This window comes from Hippoglossus hippoglossus, chromosome 4 (assembly GCF_009819705.1).
Source record: "Hippoglossus hippoglossus isolate fHipHip1 chromosome 4, fHipHip1.pri, whole genome shotgun sequence".
Taxonomy (NCBI): Eukaryota; Metazoa; Chordata; class Actinopteri; order Pleuronectiformes; family Pleuronectidae; genus Hippoglossus; species Hippoglossus hippoglossus.
The window spans coordinates 722,256-749,135 of NC_047154.1; the positions used below are offsets into that span (position 1 = coordinate 722,256).

Sequence of the window (26,880 nt, forward strand, 5' to 3'; positions counted from 1 at the left end):
GAGAAACATAACACATTTTTCTAATGAACGTGTTATTAGAGCCATGCTGTTTTGCGTAGTAAGATACTTTATTAAGGTAAAAGTAGGAAAACCCCATTGTATTTTTTTCTTAAGTCTATAAATAAACTAATGAAGAGCAGCAGTACAGTGGTGAAATTGCATGTTGCAGCTGAACACCCCTCACTTCACCCTCCCCTTCCAAACATGAAAGAGAACATGTGGATCCTTCAGTTGTCATAAAAACTCAAACGTTTTTAGTTTGTCCAGTCTAGGCTACTGTAAAAACCATGGAGGTCTCCTTAGAGAGCGCTGATTTCAATACAAAGTATTTCACCTAAATCTTACACACTGAACCTTTAAATGAAAATACTTGAGTGACTTGCAAGTCACTCAAAACTACAGTTTCATTCCGCCACTTGCTTTTCAGATTCAGGTACGATTAAATCGCTCCACCAGTGCATCACTTTGAGGGTGGAGCGTGGTTGTCTTGTTTACCCCCAACCTTTGGCAGATCTCACCAAGGACCTGGGACTCAAAAGGGTTTCTAGGCAGTGCATGATTCGCAGCAGTGCACATGTAGTTCCACATCACATCGACAGCCCGGCTAATAGAACTGTCCTTTTGAGGCTGTGGAGAGTCTTGAAATACCTTGAACTACCTGGAGAACATGGGGGCGAAGTCCATGGGGCACAAGAAGCTGCAAGATGTCGTTCCCTCGTCCGGGGGCCTGCTTCCGGTACATCACCCCATTATGGAGCTCTAAATTACCACATTGAGAGTGGTAGGCTTTCACCTCGGATCCCAGCACCGACACCTCTGGGTACTTGGGGCGCTGCCCTGTCTCCAACAAGCCTCTCACCAGTGCCAGGGCCACGTCTGTCTCCTGCTGTTGCCTTAGTGGTTCAATGGTAAAGGGGAGCCACCCCTCCTCTTTGCTGGTGGCCTGGACAGTTGCCATCAGTTTTATCTGACCTCACTCCTCCGCTGGCAGTAACGGCCGTGCCGAGGGTTATGGTTTTCCCCGACACGTCAACCCGAGCTCTCCAGTGGGTCATCAGGTCAAGGCCGATGATGCACGGGTCCTGGAACTTGGCAAGCCACAGCTCACTCTTCAACTCCTGGTCTCCAACCCAAACTGTCAGCAACTTCTTTGCCCCAACACCAGCCTTTTCTCATGTCACTGTCATCAGCTGGATGTGCGCCGGAGTCCATGTCACAGGAAGGGGCTCAGTGGTGTCTGGGAGCACGCCAGATCGCACAAGGGAAATGGTAGACCCTATGTCCACCAGCGTCAGGCAGGGATGACCATCAAGTTGACAGGTCAGATAAAGTCCTTTGGTACGACCCAAGTGACCAACCACTGTGCATCGGCCTTGAAGAGGGGTCAGAGACTGGAGTGGTGGTTCCCCTACTACACCACTCTGCTGTCGTTTCCCTCCAACTGACTAATTCAGGGTTTTGGCACGGGGGCTGGACAGTTGCGGGCAATGTGGCCAGGCTCATCACATCGATAACAGCGGTCGGTCATATGCTGTGGATGTCACCTGGAGGCTGGGGGCTGCTGCGGTTGAGGCCAGACTTGACAGACCTCCTCCCCCTTCAACATCACCGATGGTCATCCTGATGTGTGGTCGGGGAGGAGAGTCTCTAGGCTGGGTAGGCTGTGTGGATAGCATCCCTTCTGCCCGTTCAGACTCATGAAGGGCCTCGCCAAGAGATCGGGGCATGGCAAGGTGAACATGCTCGCACAACCTCTAAGGTGTCAGCCTCTGCAGGAAAGCATGAAGAGCCAACTCCTCTTGGAAAGTAGCATCGAATTGGGGGGAACCATGATGGGCATACAGCTGCACATCTGTGGCAAAAGCACCCAGGCCCTCTCCAACCTGACGGTGGCGGCTGGCCAGTTGCTCTCTGCTCTGATCGTTGTAGGGCCGCCGCCCGAATCGCCTCTGCAGAGCTGTGGTCAGGGCATGGAGGTCCTGCTGCGCTGCTGGGGTGAGATCATGCAGCACTTTCCTTCCAATGCCAGGGCTAAGTGTGTGGCAGCCTCTTCATTGCCCCAGCCGCTGTGTGATGCTGCTAGTCGAACTTGGGAGAGGTACGGTTCTAGCAGTGCACTAGAATGGCAAGGCTTGCACAGAGAACTTTCTTCCAACATTTTACTTGTGTCCCATACACTGCACGATAGCTAGCTGGCTGAGTTATTTATGAACAGTGACTGGACCCCCTCACAGACACTACATCCCACAGTCCCGGTGGTTACAAAAGTGAACTCAAATGAACACACCACTACCAACCAACAAACACAAATACACAAAATCCACATGAAACAAGTATGAACATCAACCAAATATCATTCAAAACAGCTAAACATCACCAAAACACATAACAGTCCCATGAGCCCTTGCAACATGCTGTCCAATCAGAGCAACTGGCTCACCAGTATGACAAAGAAACTTTGGATAGAGTAAAATAAGAATTTCTGCCAGTTTGTTTAGTCTTTGACAGACTGGGCCTTTTCCCTTCATCATACGAACATTCATGTTCATATTTTTATGGCACATTTTAATAATCAAACAACATATCAGTGTGGACGGCAGATGCAAAAATTTAAGCCATGGGCAGCACCCGCCCACCCTCATAACTCACTGGCCACCCAGTCAACTTTGATTAAAATAAGTTTTGTAAATACAAAATTTGTAATAAGAATTTAAAATTCAATTCAAACCTCTGATTAAAATGGAACAATTGAAACTCGGTATATTAAAGAAAAGAAAGTAAATAAAAAGAAAGATAGAGAAAAGGAAAGCAATAAAACTGTGAATTGAGCATATAGGAGAGGAGAGCGCTGCCCCATTCCACCATTAATTCTACTAGTACAAAGTAAGAATGATTCAAATAAAATGAATAATGGTAAAATTAAAGAAAGAAAGTGTGTGGTAGTGCGGCCTCCCCTAGTTTTTTATTTTTAATAGTTTTCTTGTTTCTTTTTGACTGATTGTACCAGCCTTGGGTCGCCCCATACCCTTTGGGTCGGCCCATTGTGGACTTCATCACTTAAGATAAACCGCTCCCAGACCCTCAGGATGGGGCAAGGTCAATAGGGATGAGCGGTCAGCTGGTTGGTTGGGGATTGTTCGGTAGGAGGAGTAGGTTAATCCAGCCGTCCATCCCCTGCTGCCCATTCCTTCATGCACGGAAGAGCAAATAACTTGAGTTAATCATTTAATGCGTTGAAATGAGGTTTAGCTTTTAAACATTAACATCTATGAATTAAATACTTACTTGACAGATCACGTTTTTTATCAGAAAATACAGGATTTTTGCTTCATTAGACATCCAGCATTATTCAGAACTAGTGCTAAACCTGCCCCTTTGGAATGAGCTGTTTGATTGGCCTGTAGTAATGCTCGGGAGCTGTTTCAAAGTCATTCCTTGTCATTATTGAGCCCTCCTCAAACTGTTCTAATATACAGTCACTTTCTTTATTGTTTCCGTGCGTGACGTTGTGTATAGAGCTTTTTGTATAGTCTATGGTAAAGAGAGAAGTTAAACAACTTTTCACCCATCCTATCTGGTTTATCTGAAATGAACATTTTATAGTTAATGTTTTTTCATAAAATGAAATTTAATTAGCTTTAAATGGTCTGTAAATGGTTTGTATTTATATAGCGCTGTTCTATTCTTGATTACCACTGAAAGACCTTTACAGTAGAGTTTTGCTCTGCATCTATGTGCAGCACTTGCTCTATCACACTGGGGTTCAGTGTCTTGCCGAGGGACACTTCAGGATGTGGAACGGGAAAGACTGATATTGAACAGCAGACTTTTTGATTAGTGGACAACCCGCTTTGCCTGAGCCAAAGTCGCCCCTTTATTATTGTTAACTTACGGAACTGAAGTCATTCTTAATACACTGCAGTTACAATGACAAAATGAACGTTATGCTTTTACTTTGAGGGCAAATTGCCATAGAAGAAAATAATATTATGTATGTTTCTCCATGATGGAGATCAGAAACCGCGACACCCGTTAACGTTTGTGTCAGTTCGATACTACTGAGTCATTTTGTTTAGTGTGTGAAGCTTAAAAAGATGAAGGATTCATGAGATATGTGTTCCACATACAGACAGACAGACTCAAGAGTTGTTACACCAATTGTAATTTCCATGTAAGTAATTGGATGGATATATGTCATTCATTTGAAATTTCACTTATTTAGCTGTAAGTAGGGTCAGTTTGGACAAATATTATTTTCCTTATTTTCTTAGCCATTCATCAATGTTTTCTTTTCATCTGATTAGAGAACAATGGTGCTGATAAAGGCTTACAAAAAGCTTGCTGTACTTTGCACATTCAATACATTGCAGCCTTATTTCTTATACTGTGTAAGAATGCACCAAGAGCTGTTGGCTTTGTCACTATGTGCTTCACTTCCTAGAGTCTGTAAGATGCGAGGTAGAGCCTTCAGCTACCAGAGTTATAGACAGTCAATACTACGGAGGCCCTGAAGTCCCAAAAGATTATATCTTTTTTCCTTTAGCGCACAAGTTATTATCTTGTGGTAACAAGTTACTATCTTGTGCGCACAAGATATTTATTTTGTGGGAACACCATATTTATTTTAATAGGATGTTTGTGTTTAAATTAGTCAGATCCACACAGCCACCAGATTTGAACCATAGTGTGGAGAAAACTCAGCAAATCAAGTTTTATTTTCACCTGGGAATGTCACACAATGAAGTTCTTGTTGCTCCTGCACAGAGATACAGGATTGTCAGCAATCAGTTGCTGCGCATATTGAAAGACAACAGGCTCAGGGAGGGAAGGACTACTGTTCAATCATAATACTTGAGAAATTAACAAACTCTTAAAAGCTATGAACGCAACTTATAGTCAAAGAATCGGCCAGTCATGTCTTTACTACGCACATATTAACTCATATTAACTTATTTATATTGTTCCCACATGATACTGTGGTAACTTGTTCCCACAAGATAATAACTAACTCATCTTTTGGGACTTAAGGGGCTCCGTTCAATTCCTCTCAGAAATGTTAGGTCTAGAACAACATTTATAAAATGAAAATGCTTGGCACTCAGAACCTGGTGCAGCTTCATCGATCAGCTGAACTCTGAAACGAAAACACAGAAGAGGCATGGGCTGGAAAACACAGCATTGTGATTGGATGGGCTGGAAAAGAGGCCGCCGTGATTGGTTGGATGGACCACCGAACCCCCTCCTCTGAGTTCATGTAAACAAACACACACTGAGCATGCGTCAGTGGAATAATGGAGGACTGTTTCCTCTACTCGGACTGATGATGTCTGTGTTTCTACTCTTACTACCTGTGGCCTGAGAAAACAACAACCCGTCGACATTTCAGCGTGTGTAAGTTGGTGTGTGTTGGTGTAGAACTGCTTCGTTTGTTGAAGAGCAGGAGCGCCCCTGAGTTTGTGCGCGAGAAAGTGACGCTCAGTGTTTGCTAGTAGGTTAGCTGAGAGCGTAGGCAGCTGTCACAGCCCTGTCCCCGCTGCTTTCTACTTTCTATAAACTATTATCCGGTTTTACAAGGCCACTCACGATGTCTGCCAATGCTATTTACTTGTCGTTGAATACTGAGTGTGACAGTAGTTTGGGTTTTGTTGACTACACTTTTAGTTCCTGAGTCGCAGAATAAGCTATCTCGAAGTTAGCATGTTAGCTAGCGGACGAGCTAAATGTTTCTTTCGGGAAGCAGGGCTGTGAGTGGGCCATCGGGTTTGACAGACGTCATATTCACACAATCGCAGACTGAGGAGCTGCAACCGTTAGGATTCGCGACCCTCCCCCAAATCTCTACAGTTCCTTCGGAGTTTGCTGGTGTTGGTTTGGGGTTTGGCAGCTAAAAGCTCAAAGTTGCCTCTGTTTCGCGAGACTGTTAATGCACCTCCCAGAACTAATGTGGTCAAGATGGACTTTTAGGTCTTAAGTTACGTAGTTGTCACGATAATTGCAAAAATAACTTACTGATTTGTGTTATTACACGAGCGTGTGCTTTGATCATTTTGGATCAAGTTTTTCGTGTTTTTATAAATAGATTAAAAGTATCATTCAGGTGTGTGGTGCTCATTGAGCTCGACTTGGTCTAATGGGGTCTAAGTAGGGTTTAATTTTCTTTAGGAGCAAAATGATTCCTCTCTTATCAACAAATAGTTTAAATCTAAAACCTTACAGAGTTTTAAACAGTGCATGATGTGTATTTGTTAATCTAGTCCTGTCCAGATGTGGTGGTCTTTGAGCTAGTGGTGATCTAGATGAAACAAATAAATTGTGAAATTGAGGTTGAGCAAATCTGACAAGAATTTGAGCAGCATTAAGACTGTAAATAAGATATCATGTACTTAAATTAATTAACTCTAAATGGTCTAAGAACAGATAATTTGTCAGAAATTGTGATCTCTTAACTTTCTTCTTTTAAAACTCATTAATTATAGAGCAACTTAAGCAGTGTGATTGAGGCATCTATGACAGTCAGTGATGGCACAGAACTCCAATAGGGTGGGAGTTACAGGGACCCCCGTCTGAAAAGTCTCTAAGATGCTGCTTTAATGTGAGTCAGACAGTGTCAAACTTGTGACTGTCAAAGTAATCTACATATTTATGATCATGTCTGTGTTTTCCACCCAGCAGATTTAAGGTCAAACAAACAGTCCTAAGACAAGATGACCACAGACTCGCAAGCCCAAAGCATAGCCCCCAGGATAATGACGTTCACTCCCTCCAAAGAGGAGTTCAAGGACTTCAGCCGGTACATTGCCTATATGGAATCACAAGGAGCACACAAAGCTGGAATGGCAAAAGTAAGTAGCATCTGTTGTGATTTTTCAGGTTATTATGATCTGTTGTGTTGACTGATTATTGGTCATTTTAATGTAATTTTTTACGTTATAGCTTATACTGTTTGTTGATTGTATAATATATAGTTTTACAGTAGTTGGTATCTAGCAGGGCCAAACCGATGTCTTACCGATATTGGGGAGTTAAACATTTCTGATATAGAAATTGTCACTATCAAACCCTTATGATAAGATTTTACAGTTTAACCATAAACTTTATTATAAATAACTGAAGATTATAAGAAAGAAAATACAAAAATAGATTCAAATTTAATTAAGAATAAAATGTTTCTGTAAAATGTAAATATAAATGCACATCTGTTTCAATATTGTATTGATCATTTTATACATCTAAAATAATAAGTAAAACCTATTTGTTGCGACACGTTTCCAACAGCAAAAGGTGTTTTCTGCATTGTTTATAGTGTCAAATAAAAGTTTTGATATGGGGAAACATTAACGCCAATACCAATTTGTCTGTGAAAAGCTCATATTGACCGCTTTTTAATTAGCCAACCAATAATAAATCATGCCCTAGTTATTAGTTGTTCACAGTGAACAGGCCAGTCAGTACAGACAATAGATAAATATATGGAAGAATGATGGATGGACATTTCCATCTTTCCGGCTTCAGATGAAAATACAATCCATAATCACAATCAAATCCATGACAAAAAAGAAAATTAAGTCAGTGGGTATACGTTATGCTGATTGATAAGTGGGTATATACCGTATACCTGCCTACACCCTGCATTACTCCCCTGGCAACAAGGCCAACACGTGCCTGGAAACAGCATAAGAGACAAGAACTTAATTAAATAAAATGTACATACATTGCATACCATTTGGTATTGCTGAAAATCTGCTGTCACAGAAAACTCCTATGTTTGATCTAATCTGATGAGGACGTATTGAGTTTCACTGACGGTAGCAAAGTTGAAGCAGTCGTCTATGATTATGGAGGCATGCATTGAGTTGCCTTGATATATTTTCAACATGTCATGGTCACAGCTCTGCTGCTCTCCTGCTGCTGTCATTTAGTTTTTGTTCCTTTCATCTCTTGCAGGTTATTCCACCTAAAAGCTGGAAACCTAGACAGACATATGACGACATCGATGACCTGGTGATTCCTGCTCCCATTCAGCAGGTGGTGACGGGTCAGTCAGGACTGTTCACCCAGTACAATATACAGAAGAAACCAATGACCGTCCACGAGTTCCGCAAGACCTCCAACATGGACAAGTCAGTTTACATAGTCAAATGACAGTTGACAGTTGTTAAATAATAGTTTTTCACACATGTAAAATATTATAATGAAGACAACCTGATGCAGTGTGTTTCTTCCATAAGCCTGTTTCTTTGAAATGAGACTTCAGAATGTTTTCACTGAAAATCTCTAAATATTGCTCTTTGTAGGTTCTGCAATCCCAGATATGTAGATTTCGAAGAACTGGAGAGGAAGTTTTGGAAGAACCTGACCTTCAATCCACCGCTCTATGGGGCTGATGTCAGTGGAACGCTGTATGATCCAGTGAGTGGTATTGGGCTGGATAATGCCAACAACTCTTAATTGTGCTACAGAAACCCTTCAAAGTTATGCTGACACGCTCAACCATCTCTTGTCATTGTTTTTTTGGTCAGTTAAAAATACTATATGCTGCATTTTCATTTTTTATGTTTTATTTTTCTTTGGGAAAAGTGAAAAGCCTCCCATTATTATTTATGGATTATCTGAGAACAAAAGTGTTATTGTGACTTACAGCCTCTGCTGAATCCTTCCTTTTCAGGATGTGACTGAATGGAACATTGGCTGTCTCAACACCATCCTGGATACTGTGGAGAGTGAGAGTGGGATCAAGATCAAAGGAGTAAACACACCATACCTGTATTTTGGGATGTGGAAGAGTGCCTTTGCATGGCACACTGAGGACATGGATCTGTACAGCATCAACTACCTGCATTTTGGAGAGCCCAAGTCCTGGTACAGTTAAACCTCTTTTTTGTTTTTCAAATATATTACAAAAGAAATACTACTTGAACATAGGACAGTGCCCCCCTTCCGAAATACTGGACCATGTTAACATTTTTGTAAAACAAAATGTATATAAATGCATTGAAAGTGAAACCATGCAGCTTGGGAAATTACTAAAACATATGTAGCAGTGTGGCAGGAGCCTACTTGCATCAATCAAATGTCAGGTCAAAATCTGGTTTTATCTTAGTTTCTCATTGGTCCAATAAAGAATGTCCGCTATCTTAAACTAAACCACAGTGTGTTTGAGGGATATTGAGGATGAGTAAATTCTCTGTATGATTTGCCAGGTTTCCTCAGGTATTATTTCCTCTAGGTCTTTTTCCCATTTATTTTTAAGAGAATCCCAACTCGTCTGGTTGTGCATGTTTTGTAATGTGTAAATTCTGATTATAATTTGTCTTTGTCTGCTTTACATTTAGAAATTAAGTCCAGCATAGATGCAAAAGGACACAATGGGAAGAACAAAAATCTCCAAAATAACTTTAAAAATATGACCTTCTAATGTAGAATTTCTGAGACAGCTCTTATTTATACTTGGTTGCTTTGTAAAGGATGATATGTGACTGTACAAATTAGAAAAAATAATCTTAAATAGGTAAATTGGTTAATGAGAAAAATAGGGCTGTCAAACGATTAACATTTTTTAATCAGATTATGGTGATTAGTCACGATTAATCACCATTTCTAAGTGCCTGAAAAATCCCCATTTTCTGTGCATATTGTTGTGGGAACAGAAAGATAAATGACAGAAGGTGGATATATACATTTAAGATTTGTTTTTTTATTGATGACATGTCCAAATGATAAGAGTTATTAAGATTTTAAAATTTAATAAAATCAAACAAAAACATACCACACCATAATTAAATCTGGCTGTCTCTTTGCTATGCCTCTGAGCAAACAAAGGATGATGTTATTTAGAACATTTTTTTTTTTTATCAAACTCAAAGATAACCTTTATCCTAAACAATTGGGGCATCTTAGCCTTTGCTCTTTTTTTTAGCAAGTATAGGATGGTTGAATACAACTTTTTTTCTTTTCTTTTTTAAATCAAACAAACAACCAAACCTTTACACAATTAAATGTGAATGTGAAATCTGAATCTGTAGAAGCAGTGTTGAGCCAGTTCACACTTAAAAAGAACGAGTTCCAAGTTCAGTTCATGCAGATGAAAATGAACTAGTTCACGTTCATAGTTCATTATTTATTGGGATGATTTAGGTGTCAAACGTACGGTCATGTGTTTAGTTATGAATCGATGGTGTCGGATCATGTCTGCGTGTCGCTCCGCTCATTTTAACACTGAGTCCTGACTGTGACTGTGCGTCACGTCTCGTGTTGTACTGAGCACAAAATGTTGACTAGTCATTGTCATGATGTTTAAATGCAGCCTCATAAACTCTGGAGCGAATCAAACAAACACTAAGTTACCTGTGCTGATCAGGTCCTGATAACTAGTGATGAGTGTTTATTAGTTACAGTGAGAGCAGGTCAAAGTGGAGGAGGAAACAGGAACTCCAGCTCGGTACAAACCAACTGCAGCTTCTGCTCTGATCATGACGCAGCTGAGACCAGAGAAACTCTGAGTTTCACTGTTCTTCTACAAAGTCACTGACCGGCTGCTTCACGTGAACGAGCTCTGGTCTCACTGAGTGTGTCGCTCTGAGCGAGTGAGTGGGGGCGGGTATGGGTACATGGAGCGGGTCATTCTGCGCAAGCGTCAATGGGTTAAAAAAATTAACGCGTTAATCCCACAAATTCATCATCCTGCATTACGCGTTAATTTTGACAGCCCGAGAAAAAAACGTATTAAGCAGATTCATTTTAACCATACTTATTCATACCATTCACACCATTCATATTGCTGTCATAAAAAGAGACTTTATGCTCTGAACCCCCCGGATGAATCCCCTTAATAAAAGAGCTTTGTGTCAGGGCTAATGCAAGTGGTTAAATTTCGGCAGCAAATAAAATGGGTGAAAGAGGGCGCCCCTGTGTCGAATCTTGCTTGTGCTAAAAGTAGGTAGATAGGTTCATATTGGTGCATACTTTGGCCACTGCGAGAGTACATCGAATTTTGGGACATCAAATCTTCCAGGGCAGAGGGATTAGTAGGTGAATCTGAAGTGTATAACGCTTGATAAAACTTTCTAAAAAGTGAATCGATTTTTGCATTGTCGGATCATTATTAATTGCAGGAATGGTTTGATTAGCAGTTCTTTGGCGCAGCTGGCGAGCACGTTTTTGTCCAGATTTTCCCCAATGTTCATAGGGGATTGTGTATTAGGAATATGCATTTTCATATTCAAGGGGCCTTGATTTGGAATGACTATGGCCAGATATTCACATTCATTTTTTCTATTTTGTCAAGGAAATCTTTTTTCTACTTCTTATGAACGAGGGAAAAGAAAGAGTATGCCCTGGCATTACTAAACCGCCATACATCGGCTATGTCAAGGTTGTGCCTATTTGGACAGGGATGCTCCCTTAGAAATGCTCTGATACATAACAAGAGAAAGTGAGGAGTTTTTGTTGCCGCCAAATATAAGTTACTGTGTTGTCATATCTGGTAGATGAGAAAGAAAATTGGTGAAAAAAAACAGGATCGTCCCATTTTGGGGTGTAGACGCAGGCTAGAATAACTGGGTGTGTATAGTTTACCAACAGAAATGACATATCACCCAGCCAAGCAAGCTTGGAAATTAGCTGCAGTGAATGGGGTATTTTTTCTCATCATAATAGCTACTAACCCTTGACTTTGAATCGAAGTTGGATTGAAACATCTGACCAGGCCATTTCCTACCAAGGTGACAGTTATCAGACAGCGTGTGTGGGTCTCTCTTCTCCTGCAATGTCGGCATCAAGCCGTTTCAAATGCGAAAATATTTTTTTTTATTTCACTGGGTGATTGACCAATGTTACATCTATAAATTTCTGCTAAATAATTATTAATTATTGAAAATGCTCTCATATAGTCAAGGTTCAGATACACTGAACGGAAACTGCACTAAGATGAAACTATCTGTCTCAGTGTTCTTTCTTCAAAGCAAACAACAAGCCAAGGTCTCATCGGAAGTAAAACATGAAGGCAACGTTTGCTCTTCTGACATTATCATATTTGATAGACTTTTACTTTTTCTCCACAGGTACGTTGTCCCACCAGAGCATGGGAAAAGACTGGAACGACTTGCCAAGGGTAAGTTGTGGAATCTTGCAGAACTTCTTCGATTGAATTTAAAATGCTACAACATGCACTCACTGACCATTCACACTCTTGTTTCTCTAATTTTTACTAATGGGTGCCACAGGTCTCCATCTTGTCATACTCTGTGGTTTTAAAGAGGAAGTCAAAACTGCTTTCAGTGAACCTCTGTACTGTATGGAAAGTACCTCTGAGACCACAACAGCAATTATCTGTACTCATCCCATTTACAGTTTAAATAAAAATACATGAACCCAAGCACAGTGTACTGACGATGTTAGTGGTTTCCTTTATTTCCAGGTTTCTTTCCAGGAAACAATCAGAGCTGTGAAGCCTTCCTGCGCCACAAGATGACTTTAATTTCACCCTCAGTTCTGAAGAAATATGGCATACCATTTGAGAAGGTGACCATTTCAATCAATTAAATAATGTAAATATTAATGGTAAATGGTTTTGTATTTATATAGAGATTTTCCAATCTTGATGACCACTCAAAGCTCTTTACAGTACAGTTTTACATTCACCCATTCACACATTCATACAGTGCATCTATTAGCAGCACTTTGTTGTTCTATGAGGGGCAATTCGGGGTTCAGCATTTTGCCCAAGGACACTTCGGCATGTAGATGGGGAAGACTGGGGATCGAACTGCCGACCTTCAGGTTGGAGGACGACCGCTCTACCCCTCAGCCACAGCCGTCTTTTTGATTAAGATAAAAAAATTTGAATAAACTAAAATGGTGTCAACCCTTGTAACTACGTATGTTGTTTTGTTTTCAGGTCACTCAGGAGGCTGGGCAGTTCATTGTGACTTTCCCGTTTGGCTATCACGCTGGTTTCAATCATGGCTTCAACTGTGCTGAGTCCACCAACTTTGCCACACAGCGATGGATTGATTATGGAAAACAGGCAACACTGGTACACATGATCAGCTGTGAATATTAATCTAGTAATTCATCACATATAAAGGCTCCAGCCATATTTAAATATATACCAGAAAGTCTGAATTACTCCAAAGAAAACTGTCAACCTTAACAATAAATGCAGCTTTCATCAGAGCATTCTTTTTCACTGCTCTGAGTACCACAGTTCAATCCTGCACTAATGTCTTTATTCATTCTCCCAGTGTTCGTGCCGTCAGGACACAGTGAAGATTTCCATGGATGTGTTTGTACGCAAGTTCCAGCCAGATCGTTATAAGTTATGGAAGGCAGGGAAAGACAATGCTCCAATCGACCACACCAAACCCACACCAGAGGCTGCTGAGTTTCTGAAAGAACACCAGTCTGAGCCTCTAAAAGACGATTCTAGTGAAGCTGGACCTGAGGAACACACTGCTCCCATCCAAGAGGACAAAAGGTCTGGATTTACACTCGCTACTTACACGTCTTCATAGGCAGTGGTTAGTCAATTGTAGACAATGTTAATGATCAAAAATCCATTATTGAATGCCTTAAATTTCCTCCATGAAGCCTTTACTTAACCTATTTACATCACAATCAATATCAATCTTTCTTGATCTTAATACCATGGTGGAAACTCAGCCTACTGGTGATCTAATGGGACCTTTTAGTTCCATTAGAAAAGTTCCAAGGACTAAAAGTTCCAGGAAGGTGGCTTCTGATTCATCTACAAAACTTGGCCTGTACTGAAGAAGCATTGTTCTTAAGGCTTAGCCAACTATCTGCAATAGTTATCACACTTTTGTAATAACCTTTAACGTAGGAAATACTTTACTGTGCATCACAGCTGATCTGAGAACAAGTTGCCACTGTGGGGAGATGTACCACTTTAAGATACGGACTAGGTCATTGAGAGTGGTGATTCAGTAAGGGGACCACATTGGAAAGACTCTACCTCACTCAGGATTGTAGCTTGACTGTCACCATCTCATGATAATGTGTTTGAGAACTGTCAGTCTTTACTTATGTCTGCTATGCATCAGTTCAAGGCTTCAGACTGGGACAAAGCGTCAACTTGAAGTTGTTGAAGATGTCAAACCTGAGCTGATCGTGAAGGAAGCTGAGGAAGTGGAGCCAAAGAGAGCCAAGTTGTCACGAAAAGAGTCTCCAACTAAAGTCCCTGTCAAGCCAGATAAAGGTACTGACTGCACTGTTCGTAAGGTCTTTGTTTCAAGATCAGTTTCTTGTCTTTTAAGACACGAGCCTCTCGGCCATAGCTCTGGTTGTCTTTTGACCTGATATAAATATTGTTTGGTGTTGGGTCGTTCTATTTTATAGTTGGAATCGTCTAAACTGTAGAGCCAATAACATAGGTAAATAAGGAATAAGTAACTATACGGTAAACCAGTGGTAACCAACCTTTTCAAGCCCAAGATCACTTTTTATGTCCACCCGATATCTAAAAAAAATAAATATTTATTTTTGTTTTCATATTTATTGTTTTTGCAATTTCTGTTACAACAGGCTCAATGTACGAGCATACAAACAAACAAAAGAAAGACAGTTATGCAACTTAAAATATATTTAATGTTTTTACATAGTGTTTGCCTTGAATATGACTATAAATGTGACTACTGTATTTCCTTGAAAAATGTAGTCCTATATACTCAAATAGACACCAGTACTACACAGTATGAAGCCCTGCATCTTCCGCTACTGCAATTATTTCACAAGAAAACCCTTTTTGTACTGTACCTAACTTATTTCGCTATAAAATTCCAAAACAATATTTATATGTACATTTCATAGAGCAGATACTACAACTGGTAACTCGTAACATTAGAAGTTCTGCCTACTGGTTATTTGCTGGCTTGGTTAACAATCTGCTTTTGAACATGTTCATATGAAAGAGACACAGCTGAAGAGTTGATAATGATTATGGGGCAATGAGTTAATTGCAATGGTAAACCTTACAGAATATAATCACATAAGTATAATAAATGAGAGGTAAAATCCAAATATTAAAACAAGGCTAAGAAAAAGCATTGCAGTTACTGACACGATGGGAAACACAATTTTGTCTGAGGATTAGCTAATTACTGTATAGATGAAATAAGACTGCTTCCAAAACAGAGAATTTAACAGATGATCTGACTGTGTGACATAAGCTTTTTGAATAGAAGAAACGTGCCAAATAAGTTCAAACATTCCTGGAGAACAGCAGGAAAATAAAAAGTATGGGATGCATATTTGATCATTTAAATCATATATATATAATATGTAATTTATATCGTTTAAAATCGATTTTCCGTGTGTTTACTGGCGCGATACGCTCGTGAAAAAATAGACCAGGCGGCTCGCGCTCTGCACCGAGCCGAGGGCTTCCGCGTCCGGTTTGAACCCGGCGTAAGCTGTCTGTCAGAATGAATGTTTTGCACATGGTATGTAGACCTGAGCAGTGTGTATTTGGCTGGAAATACTTGTTTCATAGGGTATAACAAACTGGAGGGAGAGGCATACACAACAGACATCCTGGATTAAATGCATGTAGTTGTATCAGTAGTTGCAGTAATATGGAACATTTTCTAACTCTTCTTTTTCAGACACAGGAATTTTCCAAATGGAGCCTAAAAAGGAGAAAGACACCAGGCAACAGTCCAAATTTCAGTGCAAAGCCGGCGCTAAGAAAACTTCAAATAGACGGAGCCAATCAAAAAAAGAGAGCAGCGACTCAGCCGACATCTGTCCTCCTGATCCTTCTGAGAACCAAGTGGTGGCTCTGAGCTCTGAGGAGGCAGGCAACAGTGTGGAGCCTCAGCCAGGCACCGTCTGCAGCCCAGCACACAGGCTGTTCCAGAGAACACTGAGCCCTGCAGACGTCCTGCACGTCCACAGCTACGCCAAAGGAGACTACGGAGAGGGAGAAGCGCTGCCCAAGGAGGAGAAGAAGAGTGAGGGCATTGACAACGTGGCGGAGAAAGACAACAGACCAGTTAGCAAAGCAGTGAGATACAGATGTTACACACACACACACACACCTTATACCTATTACACATGTTAATGGAGCAGAGCTCTGCTTTCAGAAAGTGCAAAAGTTATGTGAACTTTCTGCACTCTTTCTGTTGTGAACCTTTTCTCCACTGGTTAAGAGAGGTTTATAAAATCTTTGTAATGACAAGGGATGGATACTCACTAATAGTTACTCTCAATTTGTATCATCCTGTTAACTCTGTGTGGGCTCCACACTTGGACAGATTGCTTGTATTTCAACCTCAAAAACAAATGACTTGTTGCACTTGTGGCAAAAAGCATTGTCAGCATTGGCTATAGAAAAGTGTAATCGCAATTCTAAATGACTTCAGAGTTATACAGTCTTCAGAATTTCAATCCCAGGGCCCATTAGATACTGGGTTTCAGTATCATCCTTAATTAAGACTTGAGTCTTGAATCCATAGCAATGATCGATTCACTGCCCTCCTGTAGTTTTAACTTGGTATTACTTTCCAGAAATATCAAATTCAAAAATGTGTTTTTCCTTTAGCCTCTTCAGGTTTGCTATGTAAAATTACATCAGCACTGCCAGGTTTGATAAATGATAAGATGACTGTATGTCACATTACCAGTTATCATAGTTTTCATTTTTTCATTATCATTGTGATTGACCATTTTTTTCAAAGGTTAACATCAAACCTAAGAAAAATATTTGATGACAGAATACAAAGCTTTGTTAATATTTGACAGTTGCAAAAACTGCACCATTATACACACTTTAATCATAACAGGGAAACAAATTAACTGTCATATACAAATGACGAAATAGACAATTGCTCTTGTAGTTGTCCCCAACACCACGTAATGGCCCCCAAGGGCCCAAATCACCTATAGGGAGATACAATTTAAGTTAGTTAGTTTTCAAATGACGGAAAAGAGCTCAAATCCTGTGTTTCATTAAGACACGGTAAAGTCATTTCAGTGTCTAGTGGTTAACTTTGACCCTCGCTCAAGAGGTTCCTGACACCAACCAGCAACCACTGTGCATTTGGAGTTGTGTACATTACCAGGATGGTCTTCTGGAAAAAACTTCCAACATGGATCTCGATGCTAACATTTGGTATTTGTCTCCAGCAGGTGGTAGAAGAGGAGGCTGATGTTGGAGATGTACTGCCAGAGAGTGATCTGGGACAGCTGCCAGGCCACCATCCACTCATTAAGGATGGCATGAGTGATGACGGTCAGTAACATCAACAGTAACAACTCCAGTGGGATGCCACACCATCACAATCAATATTGGCACTCGATTTGAATGAAAGATTTCTAAGATACTCCGTCTAGTTGTTAGTTCATCTAATTATGAATTTTAACTTTGTGGTGTGCAGAGGCTCCAGAAAAGACTCCCCCTGTAGAGGAGGGTGGTCTGGAAGGGGAAAGCTGGGCCAAACCCCTGGCTCACTTGTGGCAGAGCAGACCTCCCAGCCTGAAGAAAGAGAGAGAGTACAACCAGCGCATGGGCTCCAAACCTCCATACTGCTCCATTTGCATGTTGTTCCACACATACCAGCAGGTAACGTGCACCAAGGCAGACTAGCAGTCCTCTGTGCAGCTGCAACACATGTAGAGCACAGAACAGCAAGTATCTTGTAGTAAAAACTAAAATCTCTATTAAGTCCTTTATTGGTGGGTATTATTACAGATAACCTTGATGATGGGGTTTAAAGAGGTGACCATTTCAGAGGCAGGTAGTAGAGTTGCTAGCTGCCTTGTGGGAAATATAGGTCCAGTGTTTGGAGGGTGGCCCTCACCAGTGAACAGAAGTAAGATGGAAAGAAGGAGATACCTATATTTTTGAATGCGCCTCACACTAATCCAATAGCTTTATAGTGGTAAAACACTAAAACATGAGAAAGTCCCTTTTAAATCTGAGGTTAGCGAGGAGGGATCTGAGTGTTGGCAGTTGTGTTTAGTTGTGAGGTATCTACAAATGTATTCCTTCATAATAGTTTTAGATTAACTGATGACATTTATCCCCCCGTTTGTGCAGTGCTACTGTATACAATTAGTTTTGATTCAGCAACACTGGCTGCACATCAACCACTATGTTGCCTTTATACAGTTCAAAATCATCTGTGGCAGACAAACTAATCAAAATCAGCATTGGCTTTGATGCAGTTTTGTTTATATTTTGGAGGCAGATACATTGATTATAGAACAGATTGTCATTGCCTACCTGTGACATCCATCAAAATTGAACCGATGATAAGGATAATGTGATGTGGTCTCACTATACAGAGCAATTTAGTAAGTTGACCTTAAAATTATGTTCTCAAATGTTTTTTCCAAATTGAGATAAAATGTCATTATATTCTGTGAGTCTTGCACACAAATGACAAATTGAATAGTATGTATTTGGCCCCAATAACAAAGGGTGATATTGTTGTAGCATTTCCTGTTTATAGTTCTTTAATAGTTTTGTATGTACATATTTAAGGAGATACATGTTATGGTAGGAATAATAATTAAGTTAATATATATATATTGATATATATATATATATCAATATATATATCACCCTTCAAAACACAGTTACAAGTGCTTTACTAGTTAAAATGTTTAAATTGTAGGCAAACATTTTGAAAAAAAGTGAATTAAAAGCAATTTGATGATCACACAGCATTAGAGCAAAATAGTAAAAACAATATTAAATAAAACATTGTAAAATGATATAGTCAGTTAGATCAGAACTAAGACAAAGCCCACCGATAAAAATGTGTCTTTAAAAAAAGATTTAAAAGAGGGATCTCCCCTGTCAGATTGTTCTAGAGTGGGAACCCTGAAAGAAAAGGCCAGACATATTTGGACTTCAGCCAGGACTTTGAAATGGCTAGTAGGGCCTTTGCTGAGGACCTCAGAGCATATATAGTTTAGAAAGATCTGAAATTTACTTAGATGCAAGTCTAGAATGTGCCTTAAAAGTCAGCAATAAAATCTTAAAATCTATTCTAAAATTTACTGGAAGCCAATGAAGAGAAGTTAAAATCAGAGGAATTACTTGTTTCTTCTGGATAAAAAATGCTGATCTTTGAGAGTTTCCTGAAGTGTAAAAAAAACAACTGAACAACTGTGTTCAATGTGTATGTATTGACTGTTTCAGGACAAAAGTCATTATGAAGGTCTTGTCAATATTTAGTTGCTAGTATTCTTCTCTTATTAAATATTTGGCACAGAGGTACCAACGGAGATTAAATAGGACAATAATTTGGATGGTTGAAATGAAAGCAAAGTAAACACTGAGTATTTATTCAAAACAATATATTACTTGTTACTCATTGTTGTAAACTTCATGTGTCTGTGCTTTGCCTGCTGTCAGACGGAATGTGCGAAAAATGTAGACAGCCCTGTCATGGTGCCTGGTGGGCGGATGCGGACCAAACCTCTGATCCCAGAGATGTGTTTCACCACTACCACAGAAGAAGACTCTGAGTTAGAGCAGCAGCAAGTCACACCTCATCTAGAGGAAGATGGAACCAGCCTCCTCATCAGCTGTTCTCAGTGCAGTGTCCGGGTCCACACGAGTCAGTACACGCACTCACACACACACCGCCTGACCTGACAAACATAACCTGACCAACAGTGTTACATAATTCCAAGCACATAATTAAAGTGCCCTCCTCACACACAATATTCTTATGCGTATTTGGTAACCACAGAAATGTGTTGCTGTAGAATTAGACAGCAGAACACTATCTGTGGGAGGCAACACATGCTAACAGATGCCTTTACATATACAGACATGACAGTGAGTCTCAGTCTGTGCACCAGGGAGTCAGACTGTGTTCTTGTGTTTGCATACTCCAGGCTGTTACGGTGTGGATCCAGCCAGTGTGAGCAAGGAGTGGAAATGTGCTCGCTGCAAGGCCAACGCCATGACTGAGGTTAGTGAGCACTCCATAGTCCATTTACTCTACAAGTCATATCCCTGTTTAATTAAACCCTCCTCAGTAGTTCAGTTGCCAATTTATATCTGACAATCAACTCTAATCACAGCAACGAGGATTATCTACATATCCACATGCAATTCTGAATAAAACTTTATCTGCCAACTAATAGCAGTTTTTTGCCAGTCAACAGTAAAGCCCACAATTTCTTTTCATTCATAAATTTGGTTAGTAGTGTAGGTAAAACCTAAATGTGATTTGTCTGTGATAACACCACTTGAGATGTAAATGGTACATTCTCTGTATTTATATATACATGTACATGAAGAGGCCCCCACACAGCCTGACTCAATCGTCTTCCCCTTTTCATCTACAAGCAGAGTAATTATACTGAAGTCACACAGAGCTGAGCTCACAGTGAACAGAAGGCCTGTTCACTGTGAGCTCAGCTCTGTGTGACTTAATGAATGTAAGCACAGTGATTGCACGAGACAGTGAAAGAATGTTTAACGTTTCTCCTGTAACTCCAGTTCAATAAATAAGGAGTAAAGTAAATGAAAGAAGGAGATACATATATATATGTATATATATATATATGCACACACACACACACACACGCGCGCGCGCGCGCGCCTGGTCATACACAACAGTTTGACCGAGTATGTATGAGGTAGACAAAGTTACATGATCCTTCAATTACTCAAAACCGTAGTTATATCGATTATGTTATAGTAAAGTTTATCTAACACTGTTTTTAAATTATCAGCTGCTGGTTTTTGTATAGGCTGCAGAAATATATGGGCTTTTTTAAATACTACTACTGTCACAATGAGAGAGATTTAGCTTGTTATTGTTTGTCTGGGCAGTTGAAAAATGACGTGCCCTCTTTGCAGAATTGCTGCTTGTGTTCATTGAGAGGTGGAGCCTTGCAGAAAGCCAACAACAACAAGTAAGTAGCTTCTGTCATCAGGAAAAATGCCTGAAAGAACACATTGGACAATTAAAAAAATGTATGGTGAAAATTTGAACCACACAAACGGTGTTCGATGTAACTTCTCAACGAAGTCTTAAGTTTTATTGAACTGAGGTCAGATGTGAACTAAAGCCTAGTTCAAACTACAACATTTTCTGCCCAATTTTCCAGTCATCAACGAGTTTTGGAAGTCGCTAATAAAAGCCCCAGATCGGAGCCAAATCAGAGTTCAATCGGCAGACGTCAATCGCTATGTGAACTCGTCACCCGAGGGGGTCACTGACGCATTGCAGACTCCTACTAGATTTCTAGCAGTCTAAATATCTAGATGAGTTGGAAACAAATATAGCCAGTCAGAGTGCAGGACAGGGTGAAGCGGGTGAAAGTACATGTATTGGGGAGATGCCACCTGATTTTTTTTTTTATACATGTACATGTCATGTTGGAGAAAACAAGCATTAACCATGCACGTGAAGGACAGGGTTGGTTTCTCTCCGGCTCAGATGCGTTCGGACAGGTAAATGAGGCCCAAGCTGCTCTCTATTCTTTACAAGTGTGACGTCCACTGACACTTTTCACCTCCCCTCCAGCTTGGTGTGTCATTCTGTGAACAGGATGACACAGGATGTGTAGAATAAACTCGTAGTAGTAGTTTCATAGTAATTTGGAAAATAATTTGGAAAATAAACAGTAAAGGCAGCATACTGAGGGCTGTTAGTTTTTCCAAAAATCACGTTTGAATGGATTTGACGACACACAATTCGTTTGAATTGGTTCACACACGTAGTTAGACAGGGTTAAACACTTGATTTTCACAGTTTCCAACAGAATGAATTCAATCTATAGCTGTAACAGTGGTGCACGTGCATGAAGGTCACTCTGACACACTGCATTTTGTTCATTATGAAACTGGCTGGACAAATTATATTATGGCAGTCCTCACCTTTGATTGTCAACTGCTTCTCAGATGTTCTGGTGTTACGATTGTCCACTCAGTACGGCTTTGCTTGCTGGCATCCTCCATTTTTATGTAAAAAATAACACAACACAACTGGCTTGCTCTACTGATAGGTCAAGAAGCAGGCAAGCAAGGTCAAAGTTACAGTGATTGCCCTCTGCTGGATCAGGAAACAAACTACTTAAGACGGTCTGATACGCTTCTAGACTGTATATTTTGAATTCAAACAGATCATTACAGGTGGAAGACCGTCTTCCCCTTCAAATGATTGTTCAAATATTGTATAAGAAGTGACAGCGACAAAAAGTGTCTTCATCAATTTGTGTGTGTGTGTGTTGCAGGTGGGTACATGTGCTGTGTGCTGTAGCTGTGCTGGAAGCACGCTTTGTCAACACCACTGACAGAAATCCTGTGGATTTAAGTGGAATTCCACTGCAGAGATTTAAACTGGTGAGTAACAGTCACACTTATGGATCAGGTAACAGCCCACATGAGCAAATAGAGGCTAATGGGGGTTAGTTATTACTGAGGTTGTATTCTCATGACCATAAACAACAACCACGTGACCATGAACGAAGAGCTTCTCAATAACCTCCTAATTACTCATTACTGATTGATAGTAAGTAAGGATTGTTGATGATGAGTAATCCAGCCAGCAGTACTGCAAGTTCTTGAAGGCCTATTGGTCTAACAAGATCTATGACATGTAAAGGATTCATCTGTTCTTGACCAAATTCATTTTTTTGTATTCATTTCTAACCTGATGCAGTTTCCTAAGGCCTGGTGCTTTTGTTTTTTCTCTCTAACAGAAATGTTACTACTGCAAGAAGCGGATGAAGAAGGTGTTGGGCTGCTGTGTGCAGTGCTCCCATGGCCGCTGTCCTACTGCCTACCACCCCACCTGCGCACAGGCGGCTGGAGTACTCATGCAGCCGGATGAATGGCCCTTTGTGGTCCACGTTACCTGCTGTCGACACAAAGGCCCCACTCAGATTGAAGTAAGGAACCACTGAGAATCTGATAATCTCTTCTTCAGGGACTTACTGTATGAACTAGATGGAACCTTTTTCCTCTGCTTGTACACCTTTGTCCAGTACTGGGAAATTAAAATACCCTAAGTGTCAGAGATTAGTGAAGCAGTTTCTAGTCAAAGGCTCTGTCCCAATTCCTCTCCTTTGATAAGAAGTGCCCTTTGCTGGGAGTGTCCCCCTCCAAACAGAGCCACAAGGGAGAAGGCTGAAAAACCTACCACTAGTGAATGGGACACCACTCAGCAGCCAATCAATGTTATTACAGTGACAAACAGTATCAATTAACAACAGTTATCAGCCAACAGATGGGAGTCACACATTCATATATTGATCAATACACAGTCAGTCAGCGTCTTTACATTGGTTATTTTAATGTAATGTTAGTCCTGTCCATAGAAACGTCTGCTCTGCACTGAAAATGTTAATACATGAGCAATGATTTTTTTTCAGACTTCATATACGGGACACAGGAGTAATGAACGTTACTGTCACTCAGACTGTTTACATGCTTGTTTTGACGGCCTGAAAAGGGATTTTCCTGAAACACTTGTCACAGTGATTCCATTACGTTTTCATTTTTTCATGGTACTTTTGCGAGATTGCATACTTACATTTAGTATTTTACCAGTAGCAGTCGCCATGTTGAATGACTTCGTTCGTTTGTAAAGCATTCAGGAATTTCCGTCTACCCCTTCATTTTTAGGGGGGTCCTGAATACACTACAGTTGAAGGGGTGTTTGAGGGGCTAGATAGCCACTACCCCTACATCACATAGAGAAATGGGACAACACTACCCCCTTACGGCCACGCGCAAAATGGAGGGGTAGGGTCAAGTGGTAGGGTTTAGGGGTGAATTGGGACAGGGCAAAAATGTGATTTCTTTCATCTCTTCTGACAGCGCAATAAAGCAGCCATGCACGAGCTTACTGTGGGACAGAAGGTGATATGCAAGCACAAGAACGGCCGCTACTACCAGTGTGATGTGGTGCAACTATCTAAAGAGACTTTCTATGAAGTCAACTTTGATGATGGCTCTTTCAGTGACAATCTCTTCCCTGAAGACATTGTGGTAAGTGTCACTAGTTTGATATTTAACGGAAACAAAAGCTAATGAAGCGTCCTGCAGTAACATAGATGTGATCAATACATTTACCCACATCACATTTGTGGTTTATCTTGTCACTGAATCATTTTCTACATCTACATACAAAGTGAATGTTCTTTCTCAATAATTCCCAATTTTATTTTTAGGTTACTTACTGCATGTCAACAATGATATAAAAAGTATCATTAAAATATGCCATAATCAAGATCAATGTGAATGAAAGGACAGTGGTATTATAATGTACCAGAGGCATTAAATTAGGGTCTAATTGACTGGATATTATGTATGGTATTACATTTTGATGTACCAGAAATTCAACGTTTGAGTCTTTAGGTTGTCATATACTGGTCTTCACCTCTGATGATGTTTTTTATTAGATTTTCTATAAAAGTAAAATAGTTTCAGATTTTAAGCATTAACATTATCATTTAGTTTTTACTTTGATACACAAGGGGATCAGACGTTTGTCTATATTACAGTCCATTTTTACACTAGAAACATGATCTAAATATCTGTCTTTGTTCTGTTTTCTAAGAGCACTAATCTTTGTGATTTGTTAGAGCCGAGACTGTGCTCAGCTTGGACCCCCACCCCAGGGCGAAGTAGTTCAGGTGCGATGGACAGATGGCCTGGTGTATGGGGCTAAATTTGTGGCAGCTCATGTCACCCAAATGTACCTGGTAAGAAATAAATGTTTTTGTTGTGGGTTTGTTGTCACATATTCTCCAACGTCTCCTAGACTTGGCAGCTGGTTTTGATGTTAAAATGCTTTATGAACAAAAACTTAGGAATCCGCAAAATAGGACTGAAATGTCCCTTATTTTTAGGATTGTCTTCCAGTTCAGCCAGTTAGGAGCTGGATAGAAGTCATAGGATGTTTTGTGAAAACGCCCCTAGGTCTTTACTGCCAAACCGATACTCACAGAAAAGCTGCCCATGTTTACACTTAATTGGCCTCATGCAAGAACATGTTTGCATTCTCATCTTAAATTTCTCCTTCATTTGTTCGCACAGTGAGTTCGAATGAACAGGGCACGTCAGATTCAACAAACGCATCTATCTTCAGAAAATTGTATAAATGATCTTCGTAAACATGATGTATTTGAGTGAGTGTGCATGATAATAGAAAATTAGCAAAATGAATGCCCCAATAGTACCACATATGGCGCTACGCTTCCTGTCCAATGTCAGAAGTGCTCATTTAAAAGAAATGTCAGCAAGTTTTCAGAGACTGAAGTCCTGATTTCACCGGACAACTCAAGCAGCGTCGTAATGCTGAGTCAGGGTGTAACACTGTCACTGAGTTAGAAAGGAAAATGGCTGACAAAAACGTCTTGTCACAGAGAGGCGATTGATGACTGAGAGGATATCATGGTAAAGTCTCCGTTATTGGTCTGGATGGAAAATATGTGCAATTAGAAGTAATGTTACACTGCCATGTTTTCTACTGGTGCTGGATCAGACAATGGAACATATGGTGCGCCTCCTAGACATCGCAACATTTAGCAGCTACACTGATAGATGTAGAATTATATTAGAATTCATATTGCCGATTTAAACATAAACATAACTATGAGGTATAAGTTATATGTTTATTTATAATTGCTTCAAGCTAATGAAATATACAATTCTCTACTCCTACAACAGGTCTGGACCACTCATAAAGAAACAAAACTCAAATTATTAAAAAATTGTTAAACGTGACAAGTTGCGCTAAATCACTCATAGGCCCGAATCTGAACAAATCTGTTTGTACAATTTGTTCTTGCGTGAGGCCCCAATGATTTTTTTCCACTGTTGATGTGATGTTGGCTGCTTTTTTGTTGTCGTTATTGAGTCTCAGTGACTGTATTCTGTGGTACATGTCTGGAATGCAGGTGGAGTTTGAGGATGGGTCGCAGCTAACAGCCAAGAGAGATGATGTCTACACTTTGGATGAGGAACTGCCAAAGAGAGTCAAATCCCGACTGGTGAGTGCAACAGTCCACACACATTTTCATCCAGTATGTTCTGTCGCATCATATGGGCTCATTGAACATAAAATGAATGTAAAACCAGTGTAGACAGTAATAAGATGTGGTGGTGTTGTCATGCAGCCTTGTGTTTGTCTCTGCAGTCGAAAGCTTCAGACATGAGATTTGATGGGATCTTTGAGGAAAAGGAGATCATCAAGGAGTCAAAGAGACAGAGAGTGATCAACTCGCGTTACAGGGGGGACTACATAGAGCCTGTGATTTACAGAGCCATCATGGAGTAACCCTCACTCCCTGTCTGCTCACCCACACACCACCAGCACTGACAGACTGAACTTTGCTCACTGTCTTAACTTAGCAGCTAGCCACTGAGGCAGTGTAGCTCCATATGACTTCCTTCAAGATCCACTTTGGACTGTTCGCTACTTTTTACTTCTCGCTCCTCCATCTTTGATAATGTCAAAGAGCATTCTGTTTGCTTTCTTTGTTTTGAGTGTTATTAAGGAAAAAGCAGCTATGTTTTCCATAGGACTCCACACAGAGCTGAGTAGGCTGATGTTCAGCCCTGGCAGTCTGCAACAGTAGGAAGCAATATCAACATGGTATTTCACATTCAGTAGGACAGTAAGGCACCAATAAAAAAAAAGATAAGATCGGCATTGAACTTGATGTGTACTAAACATTTCAGTGAACTTGAGTGTTAACCGAAGTTTAAAGGATAATATAGTATAATTTTAATTTTTTTTCCTTCTGCCATCAGTGCCTATGACGTGGTGTCCAAAGCTTTCCAAAAAGCAAGAGTTGATTTATTTGTACCTGCATATTTACAGTTTGTATATGTCTAAATTGTGCCCTAAAATGGTTGAATTAAAGGTTCAGTGTGTAGGTTTT

At 40.3% G+C, this 26,880-nt stretch overlaps 1 protein-coding gene across 3 annotated transcripts; it reads left to right on the forward strand.

Moving 5' to 3' along the window:
• Positions 1–5,245: 5,245 nt before the first annotated feature.
• kdm4aa (lysine (K)-specific demethylase 4A, genome duplicate a) lies at positions 5,246–26,880 on the forward strand. Of its 3 annotated transcripts, none has more exons than XM_034584049.1 (22): positions 5,246–5,391; positions 6,673–6,842; positions 7,945–8,120; positions 8,295–8,409; positions 8,666–8,859; positions 12,060–12,109; positions 12,416–12,519; positions 12,896–13,033; positions 13,242–13,474; positions 14,061–14,215; positions 15,621–16,021; positions 17,143–17,248; positions 17,394–17,578; positions 19,382–19,586; positions 19,870–19,946; positions 20,843–20,898; positions 22,222–22,330; positions 22,690–22,878; positions 23,810–23,980; positions 24,577–24,696; positions 25,894–25,986; positions 26,133–26,879. In XM_034584049.1, the coding sequence occupies exons 2-22, from the start codon at positions 6,705–6,707 to the stop codon at positions 26,271–26,273; spliced, it is 3,156 nt and encodes a 1,051-aa protein (XP_034439940.1). In that variant the 5' UTR covers positions 5,246–5,391; positions 6,673–6,704; the 3' UTR covers positions 26,274–26,879. The 3 variants fall into 3 exon arrangements, with proteins under 3 accessions (XP_034439940.1, XP_034439942.1, XP_034439941.1); XM_034584051.1 differs by having other exon boundaries at positions 17,146–17,248; XM_034584050.1 differs by having other exon boundaries at positions 5,259–5,391; positions 6,670–6,842; positions 26,133–26,880.